At 38.3% G+C, this 25,730-nt stretch overlaps 1 protein-coding gene across 4 annotated transcripts; it reads left to right on the top strand.

Annotated features, from left to right (window-relative positions):
• On the top strand, window positions 1–25,511 carry LOC113634551 (inactive rhomboid protein 2). 4 transcript variants are annotated; one of them, XM_027133587.2, is made up of 20 exons: window positions 157–348; window positions 2,106–2,209; window positions 5,736–5,820; window positions 9,671–9,826; window positions 10,798–10,925; window positions 11,036–11,219; window positions 11,309–11,524; window positions 11,874–12,002; window positions 12,162–12,277; window positions 12,387–12,593; window positions 13,207–13,318; window positions 13,480–13,554; window positions 14,645–14,806; window positions 15,388–15,473; window positions 16,322–16,385; window positions 16,821–16,915; window positions 17,185–17,260; window positions 17,760–17,860; window positions 18,126–18,279; window positions 21,545–25,511. In XM_027133587.2, exons 4-20 carry the CDS (start codon window positions 9,689–9,691, stop codon window positions 21,962–21,964), a joined length of 2,463 nt encoding a protein of 820 aa, XP_026989388.1. In that variant the 5' UTR covers window positions 157–348; window positions 2,106–2,209; window positions 5,736–5,820; window positions 9,671–9,688; the 3' UTR covers window positions 21,965–25,511. The 4 variants fall into 4 exon arrangements, with proteins under 4 accessions (XP_026989385.1, XP_047669547.1, XP_026989388.1 ...); XM_027133584.2 differs by lacking the exons at window positions 157–348; window positions 2,106–2,209 and adding an exon at window positions 1–147; XM_047813591.1 differs by lacking the exons at window positions 2,106–2,209; window positions 21,545–25,511 and adding an exon at window positions 18,747–21,004 and having other exon boundaries at window positions 156–348.
• The last annotated feature ends 219 nt before the right edge of the window (window positions 25,512–25,730 follow it).

The following is a 25,730-nucleotide window of genomic DNA, read 5'->3' as shown; positions in this document are numbered from 1 at the left end:
TAATGGCCTTCCATGATGGTCGCTCCCTTTTTGGGTATATTACAACCTATATTACAACCGAAAACGTCTTCGGAGTGGATTTCACACGCCTCCTCATGGTTTACCGCGCTTTACTCGGTGGTTTTTAAACTGGGGCAGTCTTTAAAGGTAGGCCGACATGTTGAATCCCTCCCTGTCTGTTTTTCTTTCAGTGAACTTCCAGTTAAGGGAAGTGAGTTTGTTAGCGTGGGCAGAAAGTCCGTGATTAAACGCTGCAAACCAAACGCTCTACACCCCGTAACTAGATTTCTGGATTAAACTTCACACCTATTTTTTATTTTTTTTGGAGGATTTACACACCTACAGGAGGTGAGAAAGTGTAATTAGTTCGCTTTAACTTGTTAAATTGTGTATGATACAAAAGAAATGGCAAGGAAATAAATAACACTACTCTATTAGCCGCTCTGACACTTTAACGTTAGCTCAAACCCGAACGGCTTTTTAAATAACCATAACGAGTCGAGTCACAATGCAGATAATAGTTTTCTCTTGATTATACTTCAAATTCTTTTTATTTTATTTTATTAGGTGGGACGGAGAATGAGAGGTGGTTTTTCAAATTTCGAAATGCCTCATCGCTTTGTGTTACATAGACTATTTAGGCTCGTTACCTACTGCTATAAGCGTAACGTTTCGCTCGAATCGATTCTTTTGGTCGAACCCGTTGAAGCGAAGTGGATTTGCGAGTTTGAAATCATTTGAATCAGTACAGGATCCTGAAGTGTTTCAGCTGCAGTTTTCCTCCTCATTAGTAGTTTCAAATGCTCACTTTGTCTCTCCCTATTACAGTTCACACAACATGTTTTTTTATGGCTAAGAAATTTGGATAGAAAATGTAATAATGGAATACTTTAATAATTATTCTTGCTAATGTGCTATAAAATTTTATCGCAAATTTCAGTGTTCATTTGACTGGAATAGATTTTGGACTGTCAGTATGTGTGTGTGGTCTGGATGTTGGGGTTGTTCTTACTTTCAGATTGGATTGTTTTGACAAGTTACTTCCCTTTTATATTTATATAATCATGCATCTTTAGTAGCGCTGCTTGGTGTTTTTTCCCCTGCTTATGAAGAGCTCCATAACAGATTGTTGTATATTCTTGGTCTTCCAAAAATTCTCAGGTGTCGTAAGCAACCCACAGCACCACAAGATTTTCTGAATCTGCACCTAAACCACAGCTGCACCATATAACACTGACACCTGCAGAGCTTGTGCGCTTGTGATGCAGTTCATTGTTTCCATTGATCATTTCATTTCATTTTCCGTCTTTAACTAAAAGTACAGAAACAACGTAAATTGAGTTCTGAGCCGGATTTACCATCCGACCACCCAAATACATGTTGATTATTGGATTTTTAGTTAAATGAATGTGTCACTGTGCGTGCAGTGGGATGATGCCTTCCTGTGAAAGGCTTTGGAGTCTTTTGACCCTGACCAGGAATATTTTCTAGACATAATGGAAGTAGTTTTTTTCTGACATAATTGATTCCAGATTATGTATTAAAGTTAGAACCAATGTACAATGTCTGTCATGTGCCATGTTGTGTTTGGGACTATACTGTGGTGTGGGTTTGTATTTGGATGTGACGTCATTGAAAGTTGATGACGAAGTTTCGAAAGTAGTAGCATTTTGAGTAGTTTTGATAATAGTCTGGAAAATACTTCTGTGAATTTACCCGAATTGAGCCTGTTTTGTGAAAATGATTTTAAAAAAAAACCTTACATGTACTTGAGGAACTTAACTTGGCACAACAAAAAGCAAAAGTGTTGTCTGAAAACATCTCCTCACTCAGTTTGTTAATGTTACCAACCAAGCTTTTTCTTTCACTTTCGCGTAAATCACAAGGCCCATTTTACATTTTAGCTTAGTTTATTAACTACTGTGTGTTTTTGTTTTTTAGTTATTGACTTGTACTGTAGCTTGCAAACTGGCAACTCAGTGAAGTAGTGTCGCTTTGTTCATGCATCTCTGCATCCAAGTACTGCGTTCCTGAAACAAAGGGTTAAGTAACGGCTTGCTTTCTGTAAGCATGCTTACTGTAAAGAGTCTTTGGTTTCTCTTCAGGCATGTCCGGACTTGTGCAGACTCCCAGCAAAAACGCTGTCATAAAAGAATTTCAGTAACCAGAGAAGCTTCTTATTCCTCTGAAGACAAAGAGATCATTATAGGTATGATGGGATCTGAGGCAAGATTTCTGATGAGTAACTCATTATACATAGGGACTTAGATTTTGGACATCAAAACAATGGATTTGTTATTGTATAAGATAAAAAAAAAATTAAACTAGATTTGTAAAGTTCATAGTGACAAACTTTGATGTTGGCTTTGACTTTTCAAGTATTCATAAAAGCCGGTGCTTTTTGGAGGCGTGTGGACATAAGGGTCAGTGGTACTTTTTGAGGTAAGTGGACAGAAAGCTAGGGTGCCAGAACATTTGGAGGCAAGTGTAGATGAGCATGTCATCAAAATACTCTTGAGTGTTTTGATATGTCCATGTTATGCTCATTTTTTATTTTTACGTGACATCACGTGACCTAATCAGAATACCCGTGAGGAAGGTCCCCTCATTGTTCTGAGTGTTTTGATATATGACATGTTAATGTTGTAAAAAGTTTTTTGATTTTCCATATTTTGGAGGTGGGGCTGTGGCACAACCGAAAGGCCAGTCGGTACACCAATTTAAAACTTTGTTCAGAGTATCACCCTAAAGGAGCTGGCCGAGTTTGGTGTAGATAGTTCGAAAGCTTGCCGAGTTATAAACCTCCAAAATTTGTAATGGGAGTCTATGGGGGGGGAAAAAAGGCCATTTTGAGACCCAGTACCAGAAGTACTGATACTCAGATCGCTTAGAAAAGTAATAGCAACAAACTTCAGACCAGGGTATACAACATATCCGAATCTGGTGTATGTGGCTCGAAAGCTCTAGGAGGAGTTACTCTTGATATATTTTTGTCTAAGCTTATACAGTAGGAAAACAGAATGTTGGCTTCTACAAAGCCAACATAATGATAACAGTACGGTTCCCTGATCAATACAGTAATTCAGACCAGTTTGACAGACATCGAAGGAAGGAAAATTAAAGCTTTTATGAAGAACAGAAAGTCCCAAGGGATTTATGAGATTCCTGACCTTTGACCTGTAATCTGACCTCATAGGGTGTGACCACTTGCATTCGAAAAAGTCTCGTGTTCCTATTTTTGCTGACTGGTGGGATGCTCTTCCGCACTGAGAAATAGCAGTAGCTATATGTAGATGTATATACACACGTTATGTGCTACGTACTTTTCACCAGAGGCACCATCAAAATCTGCTTCTTCCTTCCAATGTTTATTTTACTCCGTAATGTTTCTGTACGCGATTAATGATGAGTCATATATGACCGGATACCATGGTTGTGTTTTGTTATTGCTTTGTCCATTAATCAGTAAATAGGAAATAGCTCTGCATTCGACTTGCCTCCGAAGTGGGAGGGCAGAATGATGGCATTTTCCAGCTTGCATTTGAGCTATAAAAAAACACAAGCTCCTTATGTTTGTCTTGTTTGAGACTTCGTTTTGCACATGTACATTCAATAGTTGGTGATATCTTGTGTTTGTGTCACACAAACGGTTTCTAGTCTACAGCTCGATTCATTCTAGCTAGATCACTACATCCATGATCATTAAGTGATTAATGTGTCAGAGATGTGGGAGATTTATTTCAAGAAAAACAAATGATGTGAAGAATAATATCCAGTTCTGGTTTTTCATTTTAGATGTACAATATTACAGCAGCTTTAACCAGTCTCTGCTCTCTCTCTGAAGCAATGCAGTATTTTCATATCAGACATAAATCTCAGATTTGATCACTATTAGGTCTGATCAGTCAGGAGATAAAAGGGAAAAAAAACTGCACATGATCGCACTCAGAGTGAAATTGTTTTGAAACCTCAGTTCTGTGCAGTATAGGAATTAGCTCTGCATTCTTTTCTTCTCAGAAAATGTTCTAGAGGAGAAAAACGATGCCTAGTGTAAAAGAACACAAAGATGACAGTTCATCTTAATACACACTTGGTTTTTGTTTGTACCGTACTGTGTATGTGTGTACTACTCTCAAATGCTGTGTATGTCTGTGGTTTCCTCTTTGGGGTTTTTTCCCCCCCGATATGAGTCGACTTTAACAAAGGTGTCACCAAGTCCGAAAGCATTTTACATAGAAACCTCAAGCTCATGTGCTGTCATATGATGTCATGCTGAGTCAGGGTCAGATGGAGTCTCACACACAAACACACACGCATCTGTACTTAATACACAGTAACACTTGTTATTTCTGATTGCCAAAGTGGTAGTTTTTCTTACCTATTTTTGTACCACGTTTATTTTATAAATCTGGGAGATAGAACAGGTTTGCTCTGAAATGAAACTAACCCGCATTGTAACGATATTTGTATTTCACCACCGATCTGTTTAAACTCGTATCTGGTCATGTGATAACACCAGCCTCGAGTCCGTTCACAAACTCTAAGGGTTTGTTTCAGGAGGTTAAAAAAACAATACATCATATCCAGTATGTCTACAGACAAGTAAGCAACTTGAAAGGCTTTTTTATTTATACATTGATAAGTTCATACAGTGGTTCGTTAGTTCACAAAGTGCAGATTTAGTCTACTTAATATGATTAAAGATATTGCTTCAAGTAAAAAGCAGGCTGCTTTATATCCAGACTATTTTAACCTTAGTGTATGTTGCTATGTCAGTGTGCCAAAAGAGAATTTTTTTGTCCTTCCAGCAAAAAATTTCCTTCCCCCCCCCCCCCCCCCCTGCTGATGATGTTGTTTTTGGTGAAGGGCTCGCCTTGACTCAGTTTGTTTGCTAGAAACATGCACTATTCTTACTTGCTGTCAAGATAGCGTCGCCACAATGGATCATCCTAATCTGCATATTTCATAATGGCACAGGTTTTATACCGGATGGACACCTTACCTCAACCCTCCAATTTTACCTGGGGTTGGTTTTGGCTTAGAGTTAACCGTTCAATTGCTAGGTTGTTTCCCTGCCTGGTGGAGGTGGTGAGGGTGTGGGAAAGCTGATGTTGGCTGACATCAATTAAGCATATTTAATAGTATAGTCACTAAAGATTTATGTGAAAATGGTCAAACAGGAGTTCAGTATTTGTATTGTGTCTGCATTTGTTTTGGTTATAATGCAGATTTTAGGTTTTGTGCATGTGTAAGGGTTTTTGTTTAATAGACAGAAAGATAGGAGGGCATTTAAAATTTCCTGTGATGAGAACAGATGATGTCTGGTGGTTATTGGAAAATCCTATGCAGGCTGATTTTGGGGAAAAATTGATATTGAAAATATTTTATCGCTGTTTATATGAACACATTGCACTACCTTCTTTAGCAGGGCTACACATTATTCATCTTCAGGCTTGCCAGGACTGAATACTTGTTTTCAGGCTAGAAATAAAGTTTATACGAGGTTCATATCATTGAAGCTTACTGACTTTAGACCAGTGCTTAGTAACAATCTTTTCAGTATTGGTTAAGTCTAACACTTACACATTATCCTATATGTTATTCAGTGCTTATGCCCAGCTTTTGAAATCATTATGTAGACATCTTTCAAGTATAGTGAAAATACTAAAATGTTCTCTAGACTAATTCTTCTTCTGTGATGTGTGTGTGTGTGTGTTTTCTCTATTTCTGTTCAGCTGATTGGCATCATTAAGGAGTCACAAGCTGCAGGAGGGGATGGAGAACTAACAGACGCGACAGCAGTCCCTCGGTGAAGAAAAAGTAAGTGTGAAATAAATTTAACAGCTCCAAATGTGTTGCTGTGTAAAAAGAGAGAACAAGAGAAATTGTGTGGGTTACGTTACCCAATCAGGAAATTTTGTATCTCTTCGGTTTATATTCACATGCGCATGGCTACAAAATAAGCACAAGTAAGGATCATTATACTACACAACACAGGCAAAGAGATGTCTTTACATGTTTGGTACAAAATGAATGACCAAAATAAATTTTTGTTTTATCTTTTAGAATAGATGAGTGAAGGTTCAGTGATTTTAATTGAAAGTAAACATCCTCAAATCCCAGGTTTACGGCTGAATATGCTGATCTGGGAGATGGCGGTAATCGCTTCAGTAGAGAAGCATAACCAGCATTTCCACAGCAAAGATCTGATTCCGTGGAATCACCGTTAATCCAAAATTTTGATGTTATGCTGTGCTCAGCTAAAGCCTGTAACTTGGAATTTCCGAAGAAAAACAATCCTCGACTTCCTGCTTGGAAAATTCACAAGTTCAGAATATGACAATGTGGTCGATCACAGTCAAGATTTATATTCAATTTGACGTCAGTATTTTTAATGGGAATGTATTAGTGTTTGCTTTGCTTTAGAACAAATATAGACACATTAGTTTTGTTAAATCTCTAACACTGACATAGTTCACGGTTTCTTGTGTCATTGTTGTTAACACAAACTTTCATGAAGGTGCTCATGTTTTCAGTAGCTCCAGTGTCCCAAGACCAAAACTGGTTACAGACCTTTATTAAGAATAAAAAAATCTTTTCACCTGATTACGTAAAGCAATGCTTTTCTTGTTCGTCTACTGTTCCGATAGCATTCTTTCAGTGGGTATGTATTGAGACTCTGCCCCCTATAAAGCTAACCCTAACCCCTATAGAGCACCCTAATCCTATAATACACTGTAGTGTTTAGAGTGTTTAGGATTTGAAGGTTGCCGATTCATAGATTTACATGATTAATGATGTTTACTTAATGTGGTTAAGAACAAGCTAAAAAAAAATTTCTTGGGGAACATCAATAGACATCATTTCGTTAAGGGTTTTAAACTGCTGTATGAGAAATGAATCATTACAACTAAACTGTACTGAACATCCAACACCCACACGCCAACGCATCCCCATATGTCCAAACCCATGCCCATGCTTGTACTGCCTCTCTGATTCACACATCCCGACTGTTCTTTTGTCAAGATAATCACAGTTCTATTTCTGCAGCACTTTAGCTACACTTCCTGCTTCCCACTAGCCATAATATACAACATATTTGATTCACTTTCTGTAGTTTTAGTCATTCAAGGTCAAATTAAGACCACCTTAACTGTACACTGTACACCTCCTAATCAAAAGCAGAAGCCATGTATAAAATCTGGGCTGGTATAGGATTGGTTGGAATCGAATAAGATGGGATCGGATAGAATAGTGTGGAAAGGGATAGAATGGGTTTTAACAGGATTGCGGGGGGATTAGATAGCATTGGGTGTGATAGGACAGGATGCGATTGTGTAGGATAGTGGGGATAAAATAAGATTGATTAATGACTGCAATTAGTCATATATAAATCTTTTTATTTATTTATTTATTTATTTATTTATTTATTTATTTAATTTAATTTAATTTATTTTTTATAACTGTTCTTGCTTAGAGCCTGTGGAGCATTTCTAGGGTTAAGAGCCCGTTGCATTTGAAGCCAGCAGGAAACAGACAGCCTTTGTGAGGGACCGGTTGTTTGTAGGAACTCATGCTGTACTGCTTTGACACTTATTTCTTAATTTTTGCATTTTTTTCTAATAAACTGTGATTCTTTTGAAGATATAAAAACATGCCTTTATCGGTTCCACAGCTTCACCCAAGGCTAAAGGATTGGCATTTTTCTCGTGTCTCGTATGTTCAGGAATCAGTTCACAATAACTGCGCTCATGGCATCTGGTCTAATGTACTAATGTGGTGTTGGCTTTTTTTTTTTTTTTTTTAAATAATCCAACCTTGACTTGAGCTTTACACATCTTAGCAGATTGACTTAAGGTAAACAGTGCCATGTTTCCATTGTGCAATGTTTATCTGGAGCTACATCATCCGGCTCTCACATCTGCTCTGCTCTCTGCTGTTTGTTGCTTGCCAAACAGATCATTTCCTACCTAGAGCCTTGGTGTTTAATTACAAATTCAACTTAAACACTATAGAGACAAATTTTTGGATATCCATTGCAGACTTGCATTCTTGCTGTCAAGCTCACATGCATACACCACCATACACTCACACGTTCTATAGTGTCATACCCTCTCACACACACACACTCTCTCACAGACTGCCATGCTCTCTCGCACTCTTTTGCACACTGGCATTGTCTTTCACACAATATATAATGCTATCTCTCACAATGCCATTCCCTCTCACGCTATTATGCAACAACCCTCAAACTCTCTTAAACACAATGTTCTATTCTCTCAGTCGTACTCTCTGATGTTATCATACTCACACTTTTTCACACAGTACTTTGCACAGTATCTCACATCATACTCTTTCCGATTCTACAAAACTGTCAGTCATCATGCCCTCTCATGCAGTCCGTCATGTCTCACGCTCTCTCATGCTCCTCAGTCAGTTATAAAAAGGAGCTTTGATATGAGTGAAGATTGAATTAGAGCATAAATGGCTTCTAAGAAAAGATCCAATAGAAAACTTAATTCTAAGAGGAATTGTCTATATGTGAAAGTTCCTACATTCACAAATTTCACCATCTGTCTTGTAAAAGACATGACGGGTACATTAATGCAGCTAATACAGTGAATCAACATATCTGTACATATATTCTTCTCTTCTAATGCAACTTATGGTGTGGAAAACACAGTGCAGACAGTCTCTCATCACTGACCCTGGCCCTGCTGTAATAGCGAACAGTTTGACATTGCGCGCCTTCGTGTCAGGTTACTTCAAAGCTGCTGATGGTGATGCGTCTCTGAGGGGCAACGCTGAGGGCTCGCTATCGATCTCTGACTGTTGGTTTTCATGAGCACCACTGATAGTGTACGTGTTATTGAGATGAGAAGAGAGAGAGCTTACAGTGATGTACCGCTTTAAGAAACAGCTTTGAAGGTGCCTCATGCGTTGTAGGGGAAGTGGTTATTGAATCATCTCTCAGAAGGAAATTTGGTTTGGGTAAGTGCTTTTGGCATCTTGCAATCAGAGAATGCCTGCTAAAGCTTTATATACAGTGTGCTTTAATTAATCTAACTGCTTACAATTTTTTTTTTAAATGTACAGTTGGGTGGAAGACTGAATTCTATATATTATATAGGATACAACCCCATATATACAACTTGCATGTTTTTTGTTTTTTTTTTAAACTAAATATGGTTGGCATGTTTTTAAGCAACTAAGATAAACTCACATTGTATATAACTTTGAGGAAATTACTTTTTTATGAAACGTTCCATTCATTTTGTCATGCCAATTTCACACAGATGCGTAAACTGACTTTTGTCGTATAGGTTTAAGGCAGCGTATAAATCTTGTTAACTCGTATTATTCTCATTATTTCTTAGCCTGGTTCCTCTCCATTTTTTTTTTTTTTTTTCTTTTTCAAAAATGTAGCTTGATTATTAGTGATAATCTATATCTTTTGTCTGTAAAGCTGGTTTGTGACCAAGCGACTTGTTATAGTACTTTTCTAACCTAATACGTATTACAGTAAGCATTAATCCAGTACAAAGCTAAAGACTTATTACTTGAAAACCTGATGCAGTTAAGCAGTTTTTGAATTCTGTTAAGTCTTTTTGTATGAAAGACAAACTGCTGAACTGAAGATGCCTTTCTTTTTTGTCTCTTGCTTTTATAGGAGGAAGTAGTAACCAAGATGGCATCACAGAAAGGGAAGGATCCAAACAGCAACAGTGACCAATCAGACAGTAGGTTAAAGAACAAGAAGCCTCCCAGCCTGGTGATTGCAATCCCACCTAGCGAGGCTCAAGAGAGAACTGTGAAAGAGTCAAAGGTATAAACTGGTGAAACGCACACATCCTGGTTGAATGTTCCATATTCCAGATCTGTTTTTTTTTTTTAGTTTTCTGAAGAATTAAATCAAGAAAAATGTCTGCAGGTTTTATTAACCTGTTGTAATGTGACGAGTAGGTCGTACTCGGCAGCAATAAATTGGAAAAGAATCTTGAAAAAACAAGACTTAGCAATGCATGGCTGTAATTTTCAAGACAAAACACAATCACCTGGTATAAATAGGCAGAATTAATAAGGGCTAACACAAAACAGGTGAACACTGTGGTAGCACACCAAAAACAAGACTAGAACCAAAACCAAGGCACATAAACAAATAAAACAAATGAAAAGCAACACTTGGAACTGCAGTTTGTGTTGCGTATAATCTGTGAACATAGCAGTGATCAGGCTTGTGTTCACAAAACAAATGTAATATTAATAATCCTCATGCTTCCTAGATCACCTGCACCCACAGATATGTATAGACACATGCTGACAGTCAGGCACAAAAACAAGATGTAACTTAGTCCTACATGCCAGCATGATGGATGGGTAAAGAGAAGGATGTATAAGTGTTGCATTTATTTTCCATCTCTGGTCAGCTACATTGCGTCATGTGCACACCTTAAATCTAATGATTAATGTAACTACTGACATTTTGGTGCATAACACTAATAGATCACAGACTATAAAGTCTATAAAGTCATTATTGTTACTTTAGTCAACATTAGTTCCTGTCCTTAATACAGTGCTGTTCAAGAATGACCAGTGTCAATGAAGACAATATTGTGAGTTTGTCATTTCAGAGCCCTCTGCTGCCCGACAGATGTCCCACTAATTCACACAATTTTGACCGATTCTTTTCCCATTAGAGGGCTGTGTGTAGCTCCAGATTCTGGGGTTTTGCTCCCAATTGTGTCTGATCATATGATGCAATATTAAAAACTTGGTGTGTGTTTGTGTTCTGTCCAGCCTTTAAGACCATCAGTAAAGAAAAGTGTCAGTATTCAGCAGTCAACCGAGGAATTGTCAGACAGATGGGCGACCGAGAGGAGAGCAGCGTTCCGCAGACAGACATCTCTATCTCAGAGCATCCGCAAGTATATCCCCAAACACACACACACACACACACACACACACACTTTGTGTGCTCTCTCTCTCTCTCTCTCTCTCTCTCATACATGTGTTTGTTTGTGTGTGTCACCAAAAGAAACACGGCACAGTGGTTTGGAGTCGGTACAGACTGTGAAAGTCAGCAGCAGGTGTGGCAGCGGAAGAGTCTGCGCCACTGTAGTCTGCGTTACGGCCGTCTGAAACCTCAGTACAGAGACCAACATGAGGCAGCAAGTATCGACCACAGCCTCGACTCACCTGCTGCTCACAAGATGCCAAAGGTACTAAGGTGTCATGCTGAAAGCTCGTATTTGGTCATGTTTGCACAGAAAAGTGAACATTTTCTTTGTTTTTATTGTTTCTGTTTTAGATTGTGGACCCTCTGGCCCGTGGACGTCAATTCCGTTACGACGAAGTGGACCGGCCACGGACACCACATGTTGCTCATGCTCCTCCCCCTCAGACCCCAGGGGTCTCTTCTCTGTGCTCCTTCACCAGTCAGCGCTCTACTCACTCTCGGGTTCCACGTAGGAAGAGAGAGTCTGTGGCCCGCATGAGCATACGTGCAGCCTCCAACCTACTCAGGGTGTGTGTGTGTGTGTGTGTATATGAATATGCAGATGTTCCAAGATTTTCAGTGCTGGTAATAATTGAGGATTTGCAGTATTAATATTGGACAAGTTTTCTGATCAAATCCACTGCTGTACTTTTGTGAACATGGGGGGAACTGACTCCAACAGCTTAGCTTAAATAAACGGCTTAATATCAGTTTTGAATATTGCTTAAAAATGAAGTGCTAAAAGTAGTGTCCTATTTTTATCTTTACTTTTGTCCAGGTACTTCTGCTATATTATACTAATTATATTGTATTAGATTGGATTTTTGGCTGTATGCATAGATGAAATAAATGTGTGATTGGGGTTGTGTGTGTACAGGGACGTCCTGGCCTGCATGGAACCCAGCTGCCTCGAAGCGTCCCCCGGAGGAGTTTTGTTCGGCCCAGCTGGATGGAGGAGGACACAGTGGACACAGCAGACACCTCCGACTCAGTGTTCTTTAGCAAGGCAAGAGTCTGCCATCTGTGTACTACTGTTTTATTAAATCTTGGTTAATGGTGGGATATTTCATCAAACGAAAACAAAAAAATTGGATCGATTTGATGTTTGAATATGATTGAGACTTGATAGAATGAGCTTTTGAAACTGTGTGTGTTTTTATGGCAGATGGATGCACATGAGGACTTTTACTCTATGGCAGATGATGTGTTCGAGTCCCCGCCCCTGTCCGCTTCATTGGCTGTGGATGGTTTGGTAGATGAAGCAGGACGCTACCCCAGCTTGTGAGTTCCCAACGTCTCTAAATTAGACATGAATGCGAATTGAATTTATCACTCTTACTATAACTAAACTCTTCCTCTCTATATCACTTTTTCCCTTCTGTGTGCTCAGTAAGGATATCAGCCGTGCTCCAGCTGCGATAGTAAGCCCCGCCCTTCGCCGCGGAGGCCGAATTGCGTCCCGAGTAAAGCACTTTGCCTTTGATAAGCACAAGCGTCAGTATGGCCTGGGTGTGGTGGGGAATTGGCTAGATCGTCACTATCGGCGGAGCCTGAGCAGCCAAGTGCAAAAACAGTTGGATGACTTCCACAGCCACAGGTGGGAAAAATCACTTTTTTTTGGTAACATCATATCACTGATTACTTTGAGAGTGGGTTAAAAAAAAAGAGCTTGGTGTAAGAGAAACTATTAGGACGTCAAAGATCACATTGGAGAAAAACTTCAGTGGCAAAATACAGGAATCACTTTGAATACATAAGTGTCAGAGTAAACTTTAAACAGTATCTGCACAGAGACATTTATACTGGATTTCAAACCAGTTTTCCTCCCAGTAATGTAAATAAAGTCTTTTTCCAAATGTACTGTTCCACAACATTAACTGTAACTCTAAACATATAAAATGTATGATCGCTTATTTTTGCCAAATTGCTCTAGTATGAGGAACTAAACATTAAAGGATGTGATGATATTGGAAAGGTTTTAGGGTGTTCATCACAGAAACCACAGCATCAGACAAAAAACACACCAGCATCTTTAATAACTTTCCTCTCACTACATGTTCCGTTATGTTTTATTCCTTACTTAATGATGTTCTTCTGCTACTGATCCAAACAGTGTCATTTCCACTGAATGTAACATGTGTTCGGTGACTTAGAACTCGGGAACCACATTTTTAAAATATGAACATCTCTGCATCTTTGCACATTTTCAGACCATATTTTACCTACTGGATCACCTTTGTGCACATAGTCATCACTTTGCTGGCCTGCTGTACGTATGGCTTCGCTCCGGTCGGTTTCGCCCAGCACACCATCACTCAACTAGTATGATACATTTACTTCTGGTCTTTAAAACACAGTTTTTATATTATAGCAAATCTGTTCTGTTTGTCTTTCCTATCATTTTCCTTACCTCCTTTGAGTCACTGTTCTTTTTTCTTTTTCTTTTTTTTTTCTCACCCACACAAACCTTTGTTGTTTTTTAGGTGCTAAAGAACAAAGGGGTGTATGAAAGTGTGAAGTATGTTCAACAGCAGAATTTCTGGATCGGCCCAGGATCCGTGAGTATCTCCAGTGCCTGGTTTTTGTTCCAAAACAATTTCTAGCAAACTATTCTCTTCTATATCGTTACAGAGCCTAGGCTACCGATCAAAAAACTTGGTATGCCATTCTGGAAAGTTGTTAATTGTAAAAATCTATGCTTAAGACATCTTGTGCCCCTTTTCCACCAAGGCAGTTTGAGTGCTTGTTCAGCGCCTAATTTAAAATAAGTTCTTTCTTTTTTCGACACCCAAAGCATCGGCTCTGAACCAGGAAAAGTGGTTCTTAGGTGACACCAAAACATTGCTGGTCTAGACTTAAGAACCGCTTGCGTCAGGGGCTGTGGGCGGGGTTACTGTGACCAACAAGACAAAAGAGAACGTCATTAATGCCTCACTGTTTGTTGATGTGTTTGCCACTGCTGTGCCAATGTTGCTGTATAATGTTGTATACAATGATGTAAGACTTGGCTCTGTGATGGCACTCTAGCCCATGGAAAGGCCAACCGGTTCTTAGAAGGCTCGCCAGTGGAACCAGCACTCTGAACCAGCATCCGGTTCTTTCTGGTGGAAAGGGGGCATTGGAGAGCACACAAGCCACATTTGAGGAAAAATAAACATGGTCACTTCCTCAGCATGATCTTAATCCTGTGCTTTAACCAACAAACCCCGAATCTGTCCCTTCTGATTCACTGCAAAATAAAATAAAAAAATGCAAGTTACTCTTCACAAGTGTACTTTCATTAAAACCGTAACAAATGGACAAATCAAATACATAAAAAAAAGATGTTATTGTGAAACGATCATTTATATTTCTAATGTGATGTAAACATGGACTTTTATTCTACTTGCCTCGAAGGACCATTTCAGGTAGGGTTTTTTAATCCCTAATTTAATCCCTTAATGCCATTTTTATACTTTTTTTTTTTCTCCGTGTTGTCTGTTTTGCTGACTGGTTAGATTTAGTCATTGAGAGGTGGAAGCTTATATAACAAAGTAATGTATTTATTTAAAGACATTAGTCACCTCAAGGCACGTTGAATTAAAATGAACTTGAACATATCAGTGTACACTTTCTAATGATAACTGTTAACGTGTGTGTGTGTTGCAGGTAGACCTGATCCACCTGGGAGCGAAGTTTTCACCCTGTCTTAGAAGAGACGAGAAGATAGCTACGCGCATGCAACGTGACAAAGATGAGGAAAAGGATTCTGGCTGCTGTGTGCAAAATGATAATTCTGGATGTGTACAGACGCTTCGGAAAGACTGCTCGGTACACAAGTCCTCACAGTGTTGTATTAAATGTGTAATAGCTTATTGTGCACTTCAGCTGGGTGGCTTTCAATATCGGGGGTTAATGCAAAATACTGTACATTACAATCTTAACACTGATCTTAATCTCAAATACTGGATATTTGCTGCCACCATGAGGGTATAATGAAAACATCAATTATGGAATAAATTGATTATGAATTAATTCTGATGATCCCAGGTCCAAGAGATTGAAAATGAGATTAAATATAAGTCGCTCTGGATAAGTCGCTCTGCCAAATTCTGTAAACATAATGATATATCAATCTATCTGGTTTATGCTGTGAGCATAATCATCCTAGTTATTAAACAAAATCAGACACTCAGCATGTCTCAGGTGATGGGAAGAATTATATAAATGATGCTTTTTCTTTAAAACTTTTGTGTAGAGGTAGAAATCGGAGGACAATGACCAATTCTCCTAACTAACCTCTAAATAAGTTAACACGTGCAGCTACCAAAGCCTTAATATTAGGTACACAGCTTCAAATATTTCCACTTTGTTATTGTATAAAATATTGTGTATGTCCTGCTTTATTGCAGGAGACATTGGCCACCTTCATTAAATGGAACAAAGAGAATGCTGATATCAATCGTTCCTCAGGGGCGGTGTGCCATCAGGACCCCAGGTAGTGTGTGTGACAGGATTTATATATAGACATATATGATAGGAACATCAGCTAAATGTCTAGATAGTCATTTCTTTATGGGGGTTTGGGGATTTTCATAATGCACTGTAGAAGTCAGATTTAATACTGAGATATTGCAGTTTGCAAAGAAATAAAGAAAAGTAGAGTTGCACTAAATGATTAACTGCCCATCACTTCTACATGCGCTTTTGAATCTGTGTCTAATTCCACATTTAGTTCCACTGTTATAATATTTTACATTTTCTGGCATAGCTTTTTCTTTAAATTGTACAAAGTGGTTGTGGGGATTTGCTGTTTGTCACTAATGCAAATGCAGTGGTGGGGTGTTGATGTGTTCTAGCTCATCCAACATAAAGGTGTTCAGTGGGGTTGAGGTCAAGGATCTGTTCAGGTTGTGCAGGTTTTTTTTTTTTTCTACTCCAGTCTCAGCAAACCATGTTCTCATGGAGCATGTTTTCATGGCCATGCTGGATCATTTCAGGCTGCTTTTAAAATGCTGTTAATTTAAAGAGAAAATGTAATGCCTCAGAGTATAAAGACCTTCTTTGGAACTGTGTGCTTTGAACTTGTGGCAGTAGTTTCGGAAAAGCCCATATGGATGTGAGGGTCAGCTGTCTGCAAGCATTTGTCCATGTAATGTATCTGTGGCATTAAGCTAGAGGTCATATGTTTACTGGCAAATTAACCAAGCAGAGGTTCGTTAGAGCACTAGTACAGTAATCAGCTGACTTCTGAATATTCTGGTGTCGGTTTATTGGAAGAATTTACTACAGTACTTTTTATTTTGTTTCCTTCTCTCTTCGGTGTGAAATACTTTCTGGGAATAGGACATGTCAGGAGCCTGCCTCAGCAGAGCCGCACGTTTGGCCTGATGACATCACACATTGGCCGGTGAGTCATTTTAACAATTTCCCTCAAATGTAATTTTTATCCTCAGTCTCAGGGGTTAAAGTTGTGAGGTCCAATCCCAGAACTGTTGGAGAGCCCTTGAGCAAAAACCTATTAGTTCATTAGTACCATAATTCATAGTACTGAGTAACATGATTTAAAATAAAAACCATCTGCTATATTAGTCAGATATTTAAGTTTATCTTCTTATCCCTTTACTTGATTCATATTCTATCTCTCTTGTCAGTCATTTGGGGAAAAAAGAAATTACACACTCCTTAAAGGCTTATAAGACCATCTTTAAATGCATTACAACTCAGTTTTTCATTGAGAAGGAATGTTGACAAAAGGATTGTTCACAATGTGGCTTGCAGCAGAAGTTTCATTGTTGTTTTTGTGCATTCTTCTGAGTCCTGAAGCTCCATTTCCTTCTCACAGATCTGTACAGACAAAGGCACATGGAACCACACGGGTTACCGGCACATGGACTGCAACATCAGGGGTCGTCCGTGCTGTATCGGGACCCAAGGAAGGTAAACTTATCAGCTTTACTTTTCATTGTATCTGTCTGTTTGCATGAAGTGATTTTTTTTTTTTTATGGACTTTACTATGTTAACACTTTTTTTTTTTTTTTTTTTTTTAAACAAAAGTATTGTGTGTTATTGTTGTACTACACTATAATGTATTTGGATGTTTTATATTATTTCATATTAAATATTTTGCAATATCCATGTTGCAAAAGCAGCTGTGAGTAACAGGTATTTGTATGGCTGGTGACTTCTGCTTGTTGTATGTGTGCAGATGTGAGATTGCCACGCGGGAATACTGTGAGTTCATGCATGGCTACTTCCATGAGGAGGCCACGCTCTGCTCTCAGGTAACACACACCGCATGTATTGCTGCTGATGATGATGATGATAGCTGTTGATGCTTAGCAGTGCTTGTTTAAGCAAAAAAAAATCTATTTACATTGAACAACCCATATTTTAGAATAAAACGTGTTTATACTTGGATGGATAGATGAATGCATGGAAGCACAAATAGATATGGGTGTGTGCTTGTGCTTGAATGGACAATTGGGTGGTGGGTGAGTGGATGGATGTATGCTTGGCTATAGGCTTAGATGATGCTCTGATGGATAGCTTGAATGTACCTGTATGCTCGAATGGATTCTGTAATTCACAAGTATTTATGGATGCATGTTCTGATTTAATAAATGGGTTCTTGGATGTTCGTATGGATGGATGCTCAAATGTATAGATGGATGAATGCTTGTGTGGACACTTGAAGAGATAGAAAGAATGGGTGCTTGAATATATACCTAGAAGCAGTGGTGGATGTTTGACTGGATAGATGTGATGTGTGCTTCATTGCAGGTTCATTGTCTAGATGAGGTGTGTGGCCTCCTGCCATTTTTGAACCCAGAGGTTCCGGACCAGTTCTACCGACTCTGGCTTTCTCTCTTCCTGCATGCAGGGTATGGAGACTGTTTGATACAGAATTTCAAAATGAAAACGAGAAATTGAATGTCAGTGAATAAGTTACCTCAGAAAATATTACATACCTCATCTGATTTAATCCATATTAGATTATAACTGATTAAATAAATAATTTTTTATACATTTGCATGTACAGTCAGATTTAAAAGACTAAATTCTTTCGCATAAACGTATGTTCCTTGTAAACTCAAATGATCATGTGACCACACTAAAATGTCTCATTTTATGCCTCGTCCTCATCAGTCTCCTGCACTGCCTGGTGTCCGTAGTCTTCCAGATGACTATACTCCGAGACCTGGAGAAACTTGCTGGCTGGGTACGCATCTCCATCATTTACATTCTCAGTGGGATCACAGGAAACCTAGCAAGTGCTCTCTTCCTGCCGTACAAAGCAGAGGTGATGACATCACACCAACCTTTTTAAACATTTTATTGCTTTAATCATTTATTGAGCAACTGTGTACATGCAATATGGAGTACAGTTTGGCAGTCCATGCATAGACACTAAGAAGAAAGGGATCTTAATTTCTGATGCATCATTTAAAATAACGGTTCCTCTATATTCCATTTATCTCTAAAATCTAGTTTAAAATAAAAGTTCTTGACCTCAAATAATAGACTTTAAAACGCCTAACAAAAAAGATTGTGCTGCATAATGGCATTTCTTGTAGCTGTGTGTGTACAGGTATGTGTGTTAGGTTTCATAAGAGGACATTAAATGTCACCACATTAACCAATATAAAATGAAAAAATTATAAATATTAGATTAAAAATATTGCTGTGAATGGTTTAAGATCATTTCAAACAGAATTTCTTAGCGTAAGTCCTTAAGTATGCGCTCATTGTGTGCTTGTTCACCCCTAGTTAATCCTGCTTAGCTGCTGGCCGGTGCACTAATGGAAAAAAGCATGGATTACTAACGTCTAGATGATTGGTGTTAGAAAGGTGTCTCATGCTGAACAAGCAAAGGCTAAAGTAAGCTAGAGCAGGAAGTGAGGTCATTACACCACTCCACCTCCATTTACTTCTCTAGTACAGGAAGGAGCCTTATTTCCAGTCATCATTAAACAATTTTATGATCACAAGCACGTTTGAGATTCTGACATTTTTCAATCCAGACTGCAGATGATGAAACCTTTCCTACTGTGTCATTTCACAACATTCACATGTTTTTGAGTTGAGACAGATTAACAGTTAACAAGAACAGATTTAACCTGATTTGACCCACTGAGATCCTCTTACTCTCGCCTCATATGTTTCCTTCACATTTTTGTCCTGGTGTATTTGTGGAACTTGTTCCATTTATGGTCTAATCTCTCTCTGATACAAAACGTCATTAAGATTCAGTTTTCTTAAGGGGAAAAAAGCAGTGATGGTCCATATTTCTGATAAGTTGACTATTGTTTTCTATTTTATTGTACACCATTATACCACAGTGCTGTTAAATCGTTAACTCTTTAATGAACTGTTGATTCATGTGCATTAACAGCAGCTCTTACAGTGAAGCCAGTTTTAATTCTATTGAAACATTTATATTAATGCATTCATTTGAATGTTATGTTTTCTATAGTAAAGGCAAATTTTACCTCAAATTAAAATTTAAGAGTAATAAACAAATTTAAATTAAAAAGCTATTGAATAAGTTTCACCGTGTGAACAATGTTGGGTTTAAGTTTTCTGTTTAACATTTGTGGAAGGAGTCTCCAGTTTTAGTGCTTTGTAACAGTCAATTTTGGACTTTTCTTAGTAACATACATTTATATGATGAACTAAAAATTCATTTTATATAATGTACTGGATCATAGAAATGAATTCATTTTCCCCAGAAGTTAATTTGACAAAATGAAGTGGAGGGAAAAGGGGTCCATAATTGAATATGAAATTAGTAATTGCGGTTGTATAAGAGGATTAAAACTCTTATGAACTTTAAAGTGTGCTGTTAAAATAATCAGTTTTGGGCTGGAATCTCTTCATCAGGTCTGGCCATTGCACCTCTGTCACCGGTTAATTTTTCTGTACAGTTCTATTTAAGCTTTATATATATATGTCTGTATCATAAACTGTAGGTAAAGCTATCTCACCCAGCTATTTATTTAAATATTTAAAACTTAGATGGCCTCTAAGGAAAGTGTATGAAGATTTGCATACCTGTCTTTGGCATGAGGGGATCATTAGTGTAATGGGCCCAGTTATGTAACTGATTAATTAGTGTAGTGTAATTAATTTACCTTTTTGTATTTTTTATTCAATTTATGATCATTTGTTTTTACCTGTTTTTACTGGGCAGTTGGATGGGTTCCTTTAATTAAAAACAAAAAAAGGAAAATTAATATGCTTGGTTGAACTGCTTACTGTACAAAATCTAAAAAGGAAAAAGTGTGTGCGCGTGTGTGTAAAAGCACTTGTCCGGTGTCTTCACCTCGCTTGTCCTTGGATAGATGTCTTAGATTAACCGTCTGTCCAGCAATGACGTCAGTCTAATCAGGTCAAAATGAACAGTTATGGTCTGTATTACTGAGTCAACAGCTTTACACATAGCAAAGCGATTCCCGGAAGAGGAGAAAGTTTCATTTATTCTCCCCTTTCTTTAAAGATGTTGTAAGGGTTTAGTGTTTATTCATGTTCTCTGCACTGGCATTATTCCATACATTTTCTGTTATGTGGGAGTAAAAGAAAGACATGTGCTGTGATTAGGTGTGTGTCAATACAGTCACTGTCATTTCTATTTATTAAAGTTATTTTGCATTCATTTAGATGTTATTAAAGTTATTTTGCATTCATCTCTCTCTCTCTCTCTTTCAGCCTGATGATTAACCTGTTAACAAAGTGTGATGTGTTATAATCAAAACTCTTGATAACTCAAGAAATAAGGAGGCTAAAAAATAAAAATAAATGAAAGCAAAGGACCAAATGATTAAAATCATGAGAGCTTGTAGTTGCATCACTAGTGTGGCTGGATCATGCGAGTAGCGAATGAATTTGCATTAGGCAGATGGTTTTTATGTCCATTTGCATGATTGGTGCACATGTTGATAATTACATTATGTACCGATTCTGTTCAATCCTGTCATTTCTGTCTGTTTCCATTTTCAGATGTAATTGCAGCCCTGTGTGTATGCATTCTATTTAAAAAAAAAATTAAAGAGAGGGGGAGGAAATTGCCAGTCATCTTTTTTGCCCCTTTGCCCCTGTATGCTAACAACAAAAGAGACCCATTTATGCAGACATCAGAAATCAGCCCTCTGCACCTGTTTCTCATATAACGCTGCTGTTTTTTTTTTTTCCTCCTCATAGCAATTTATTAATGTTTGTAACCTAAGCATGACATCACAGTTATGGGCTTGAGCTAACATACAACAATGATGCAAGCATTTGTTGCTAAAGTATGAAGATTTGAGAAGAAGAATTCCTCAAAGGATGGAAAATGGTTAGGTGAGGCAAAAGGAGGAAGGCTGATGTAGGTGAGGGAGGAGAGAACGATAGAAGTTGGTTATAAAATAGGGGAAAGGAAGTAGAGGAAGATCAAAACAGAAGGTGCTGATTAGAGGGGACGATTGAAGGAATTTGAGGAGGATGAAGAGGGTGGGGGAACTGTATAGAGGGTAAGGAAAAAAGGATGGCCGGAACTCATTCTGATTCTCTGTTCATTTCTTGTAATGCAGGTGGGTCCAGCAGGCTCTCAGTTTGGTCTGCTAGCGTGCCTGTTTGTGGAGCTCTTTCAGGGCTGGCAGATGTTGGAGACACCATGGAATGCCTTCTTCAAGCTACTTGGCGTTGTCCTCTTCCTCTTCCTTTGTGGCCTGCTGCCATGGATTGACAACATTGCCCACATCTTTGGCTTCCTCAGTGGCTTGCTGCTGTCCTTCTCCTTTCTGCCTTACGTCACCTTCGGCACCTTTGACAAGTACCGCAAACGTGTGCTCATCATCCTGTCAATGCTCGTGTATGTGGGCCTGTTCTCCTCGCTCATCGTCTGGTTCTACATCTACCCCATCAACTGGAAATGGCTTGAGTATCTCACCTGCATCCCCTTCACCAGCAAATTTTGTGAACGCTACGATAACGATCCATTCGGCCACTAAGACGATAGAAGTTTTAACAATTTGCTAGCCAGAGGACAGAGGGTTTGCTGCCTGTGTGCTACCTCGCATGCAAATCCAAATAAATATTGACCAAGTGTGGTGGAAGCCAAGTACTGTAAAGGATCAAGAAGTAAGGCATGTTTTGTGTCATTATCAAGTCAGTTAAATTTACGCTTGAGGTCCGGTGATGTGTGCAGAACTTGCAATTCAGGAGCTTTTGGTACAATATTTGTACTGATGCACCAATTTCTTATTGACACTAAATACTACATCAGGTTACTTCCTGGTCAACTTTGCTTTAAACTAGTATTATTTTATTTGAGTGCTATATTCTTACATAATAGAACACTGTAGCAGATAAAGAATGATGCTTGTGTCTATATGTTTTGGTTGATGGAATACTCCAGCATTGTTTAACCAATCTTGCTCCATTTTTGAAAGGTTGACATAGATAAGGTTGGTGCTGCAATAATTATTCATTCATCCGCAGCAATTGCTGCTGGTTAGGGTGGATTTGGAGCCTGTTACCGGAGCACTTGATGTGAGGCAGGAATACACTCTGAATAGGATACCAGTCTATCTCAGGGCACAATACACTCATTCAGCCCTATGAACATAATCTTGTGGAGAACATGTGAAACTCCACTCCCAGTAACCCACGCTGGGGAACCAGGAGGTGTGAGGCAACAGCACTTCCTCCTGCACAAACCTCCAGCTGTTATAGCATCCTTAACCAAACACACTCCTTGCTTCTGGGATAGTGCTCTCAAAGTTATTTCTGTTGTTGTTGTAGTGTACATTTCAAGTATTACCCTAGGTTAAAGTCCACCAAACTCAAAATCAACCAATATATATAGTTCCAGGGGCATAAAAAGAACGCTAATCCATCTTTAGTGGACCTTAAGGTCTAAAAGTTAAGCACTAAAGGTGCAGAAGATGCACACTTGAGGGTACAACCCCAGCCCTCATGTGTGCATCGTCTGTACCTTTAATACTTTTATATGATTTACATTTTTAACACTTTTAGAAAAATAATTAGGCCTTAAGGCCCTCTAAAGCTGGATTAGCATTCTTTTTATGCCCCTGAAACTATTGGGGGGGATTTTAAGTCACAGCAAGTTTGAATTGCTTTCCCTTCAGTAGCCGCCTTCCTTCCTTCTTCGTAATCCAGAGATGATGATTGATGTTTGTATACGGGAACTCGAACCTTATTTTCTGGCTATGGTCTTTCCATGTGACCCTTCTGAGATTCTCTTAGTCCCATATCTTTAGATTTAAAGGCTTAAATTATGGAGTTAATGTCATCAGAAGATTTCCTCATAGATTTGACCCAATTAAGATCCAGGTGACCACAAGTCAGGTTTTAGATCAATAGCTTCTTTTTTTTTCTTTTCTTTTTTTTGTGAAGAATATTTTAAAGGTTTTTCAGCATACAATTTAGTTACAAGAAGGAGTTGTTCTAGAGGAGGCCTCCCTGCCAACACCAGTTGTTTTCTGACCGTGTAAGCACCTTACATTTATAGGGGTGCAGTTTTTAACTCGTGATAATAGTTGTGAAACACTTGATGAAATTCAACAGTTGACCTTTAACTTCGTATTCCTAATTCTAAGCGAAGTTTTTCTTTTTATGTTTCTATTCCAGGGAAAATGTCCGTATTACTTTAAGGCAAAATCCCATGCAGAACATTTTCAGTAGTTCAAGATTATGTTGAATAATGCTGGAATGTCCCTATAATTTTTCTTCATGTCCAGGTATAACTGTTATGTCACCAGGGTATACCACTACCATACCAAGAAACTTCTTATGCCTATAAATACTTGAGTTATTGTGTTACTAGGGACAGAGAATTATTAAGCATACCCAAACACCCACAATTTGAAGCATGGCTGTGGAGATTTGTGCTTTTTTAGCAACAAGAGTATTAGTGAGGTCAGGTGGGGAAGTCTGGAGTGCAGTCAGCATTCCAGTTCATCCTGAAGGTGTTCAGTGGGCTAAGGTCAGGGGTGTAGGACAATTGATTTCTACAATAACCTTGAAAAACCATGTTTTCTTGGAGCACACATTGCACAGTGGCATTACCATGCTGGGACAGATTTGAGTCGTTAAAAGAATTTGTAATCTTATGCCATGCAAAGACATGATACACACTTGTGGCAGCAGTTTCTGGAAGTCCAACATATGATCGTGATGATCAGGTATCCACAAACATTTGGTTATACATTAAATACTAGTTTACTTACCTTTGTAGATAGAAATCACTTACCACAGGCTTCTGCTTATCCTTCAGCTCAGACTGATGCTAATACAGTTTATTTTAGGTTGTTGTAAATGGTCACGTGATCTCAGCAGCACTCGGAAATCTGAAAGTTCACTTTAGACAATAGAGCAAAAGTCTGTCTGTGATTGTGAATTACACTTTCATACCAAGATGGTATTTCCTCAGGTTTTAATATTATTGATGTTTAATTTTACACAGGAGAGAGGAGGCTTTTATCTGAACCTGTTTGGAAGGAGACTCCAGTGTTGATGCATGGAGAAATTTGCTGTTTCTTGGTTAACTTTAATAGAGAGATGAAAAAGATGTAGGTGAGGGAAAGACCGTGGTTAAAGGAATTGTGCAGATCTTCCACAATGTCTAATGTGGTGCTAACTGTACCCTTTTGTTGATTTTGTAAAATCATAAAACTGAATTTGTATAAATAAAATAGTTAGCATTAGCAAATGGCTGTGGTATCAATAGAATAAAACACTTTTTGATTCTTTTCCTATAACATTATGTGCGACCTATTTAATTCCTTTCATATTTAGTAGAATTTCACTGAACTTGAATAATTCATTTCTCATAATGAGGAATAGTAATGTTATTGTCAAATGAGGAATTCCTATCTCAATGTTCTCATATAAATCTAATAATATCTGAGCTTTCAGAACACAATTCTGATCTCTCCAGCAATCTCACTTATGTCTGCTGATGAGACATTGTGGTCTCTGTATGTGTCTGGCTTGTAGAGAGAGAAACCATTGCATGTAATGGACTATGACCTGATTGGGATGATCTCACAACAGCAGGCTTTGAGTAGTCATGTTCAATCATCAGCTCAATGCAGCAAAGCTGGATTAGCGTCTGCTGTGCAACACATCTGAGGACAGAAGACACGGTGCAAACTTGTCTGCCATGCACAACACTCTATATGAGAACTGGATGTTCCAGCATGTGTCGTCGTCATGCAGGTTACTGCAGACCAAATAATGATACATACTGTTTGTGGCCTGTGATGCAGCACTTGACTTCCTGGGTGGACTCAAATGTTTACATTACTGTGTTTAAATAACCAAATGTATTGTTTTGTACATGTAGTTATCACTTTTGTATATTTTAAAATCAAACTGCCATTACATTTCTGGTTTGAAATAATTTTTCTACTTTTACTTTAAATGGTACTGTGCCTTATAAATGTATAAATAAAAAGGGAAAGGATGATCTTTACATTTTCAGGTTATGAAAAAAAAAAGTAATGTGCATTAAATGTTCTGGACCAAACTCTATCACCTGGTTTGTGTAATTTTTCTGTTTATGAATAAGCAAACAGTAAGTTTTCTTAATAAATGTCACACAATTACAATACTTTTCTAGTTCGCATATTTTATACATGAGCAAAAATTATTATTACATGATCTTGGGGCATTTACTTATGGAAGAGCTGGAAATAATTGGACAGTGGAAATAATTGGATAATTGGACTATTTGGACAGTGTTCTAAGCAA

Source organism: Tachysurus fulvidraco, chromosome 5 (genome assembly GCF_022655615.1).
Source record: "Tachysurus fulvidraco isolate hzauxx_2018 chromosome 5, HZAU_PFXX_2.0, whole genome shotgun sequence".
Taxonomy (NCBI): Eukaryota; Metazoa; Chordata; class Actinopteri; order Siluriformes; family Bagridae; genus Tachysurus; species Tachysurus fulvidraco.
This window is presented reverse-complemented; position numbering and strand designations above follow the sequence as displayed.

What these genes read in the sequence shown, in the direction of transcription:
- LOC113634551 (XM_027133584.2), top strand. Translation starts at nt 9,689, where the DNA reads ATGGCATCACAGAAAGGGAAGGATCCAAACAGCAACAGTGACCAATCA. An exon ending in CTATCTCAGAGCATCCGCAA is followed by an intron (nt 10,926 to 11,035) that starts GTATATCCCCAA and finishes TGTCACCAAAAG; the next exon opens with AAACACGGCACAGTGGTTTG. An exon ending in AGGCCACGCTCTGCTCTCAG is followed by an intron (nt 17,261 to 17,759) that starts GTAACACACACC and finishes GCTTCATTGCAG; the next exon opens with GTTCATTGTCTAGATGAGGT.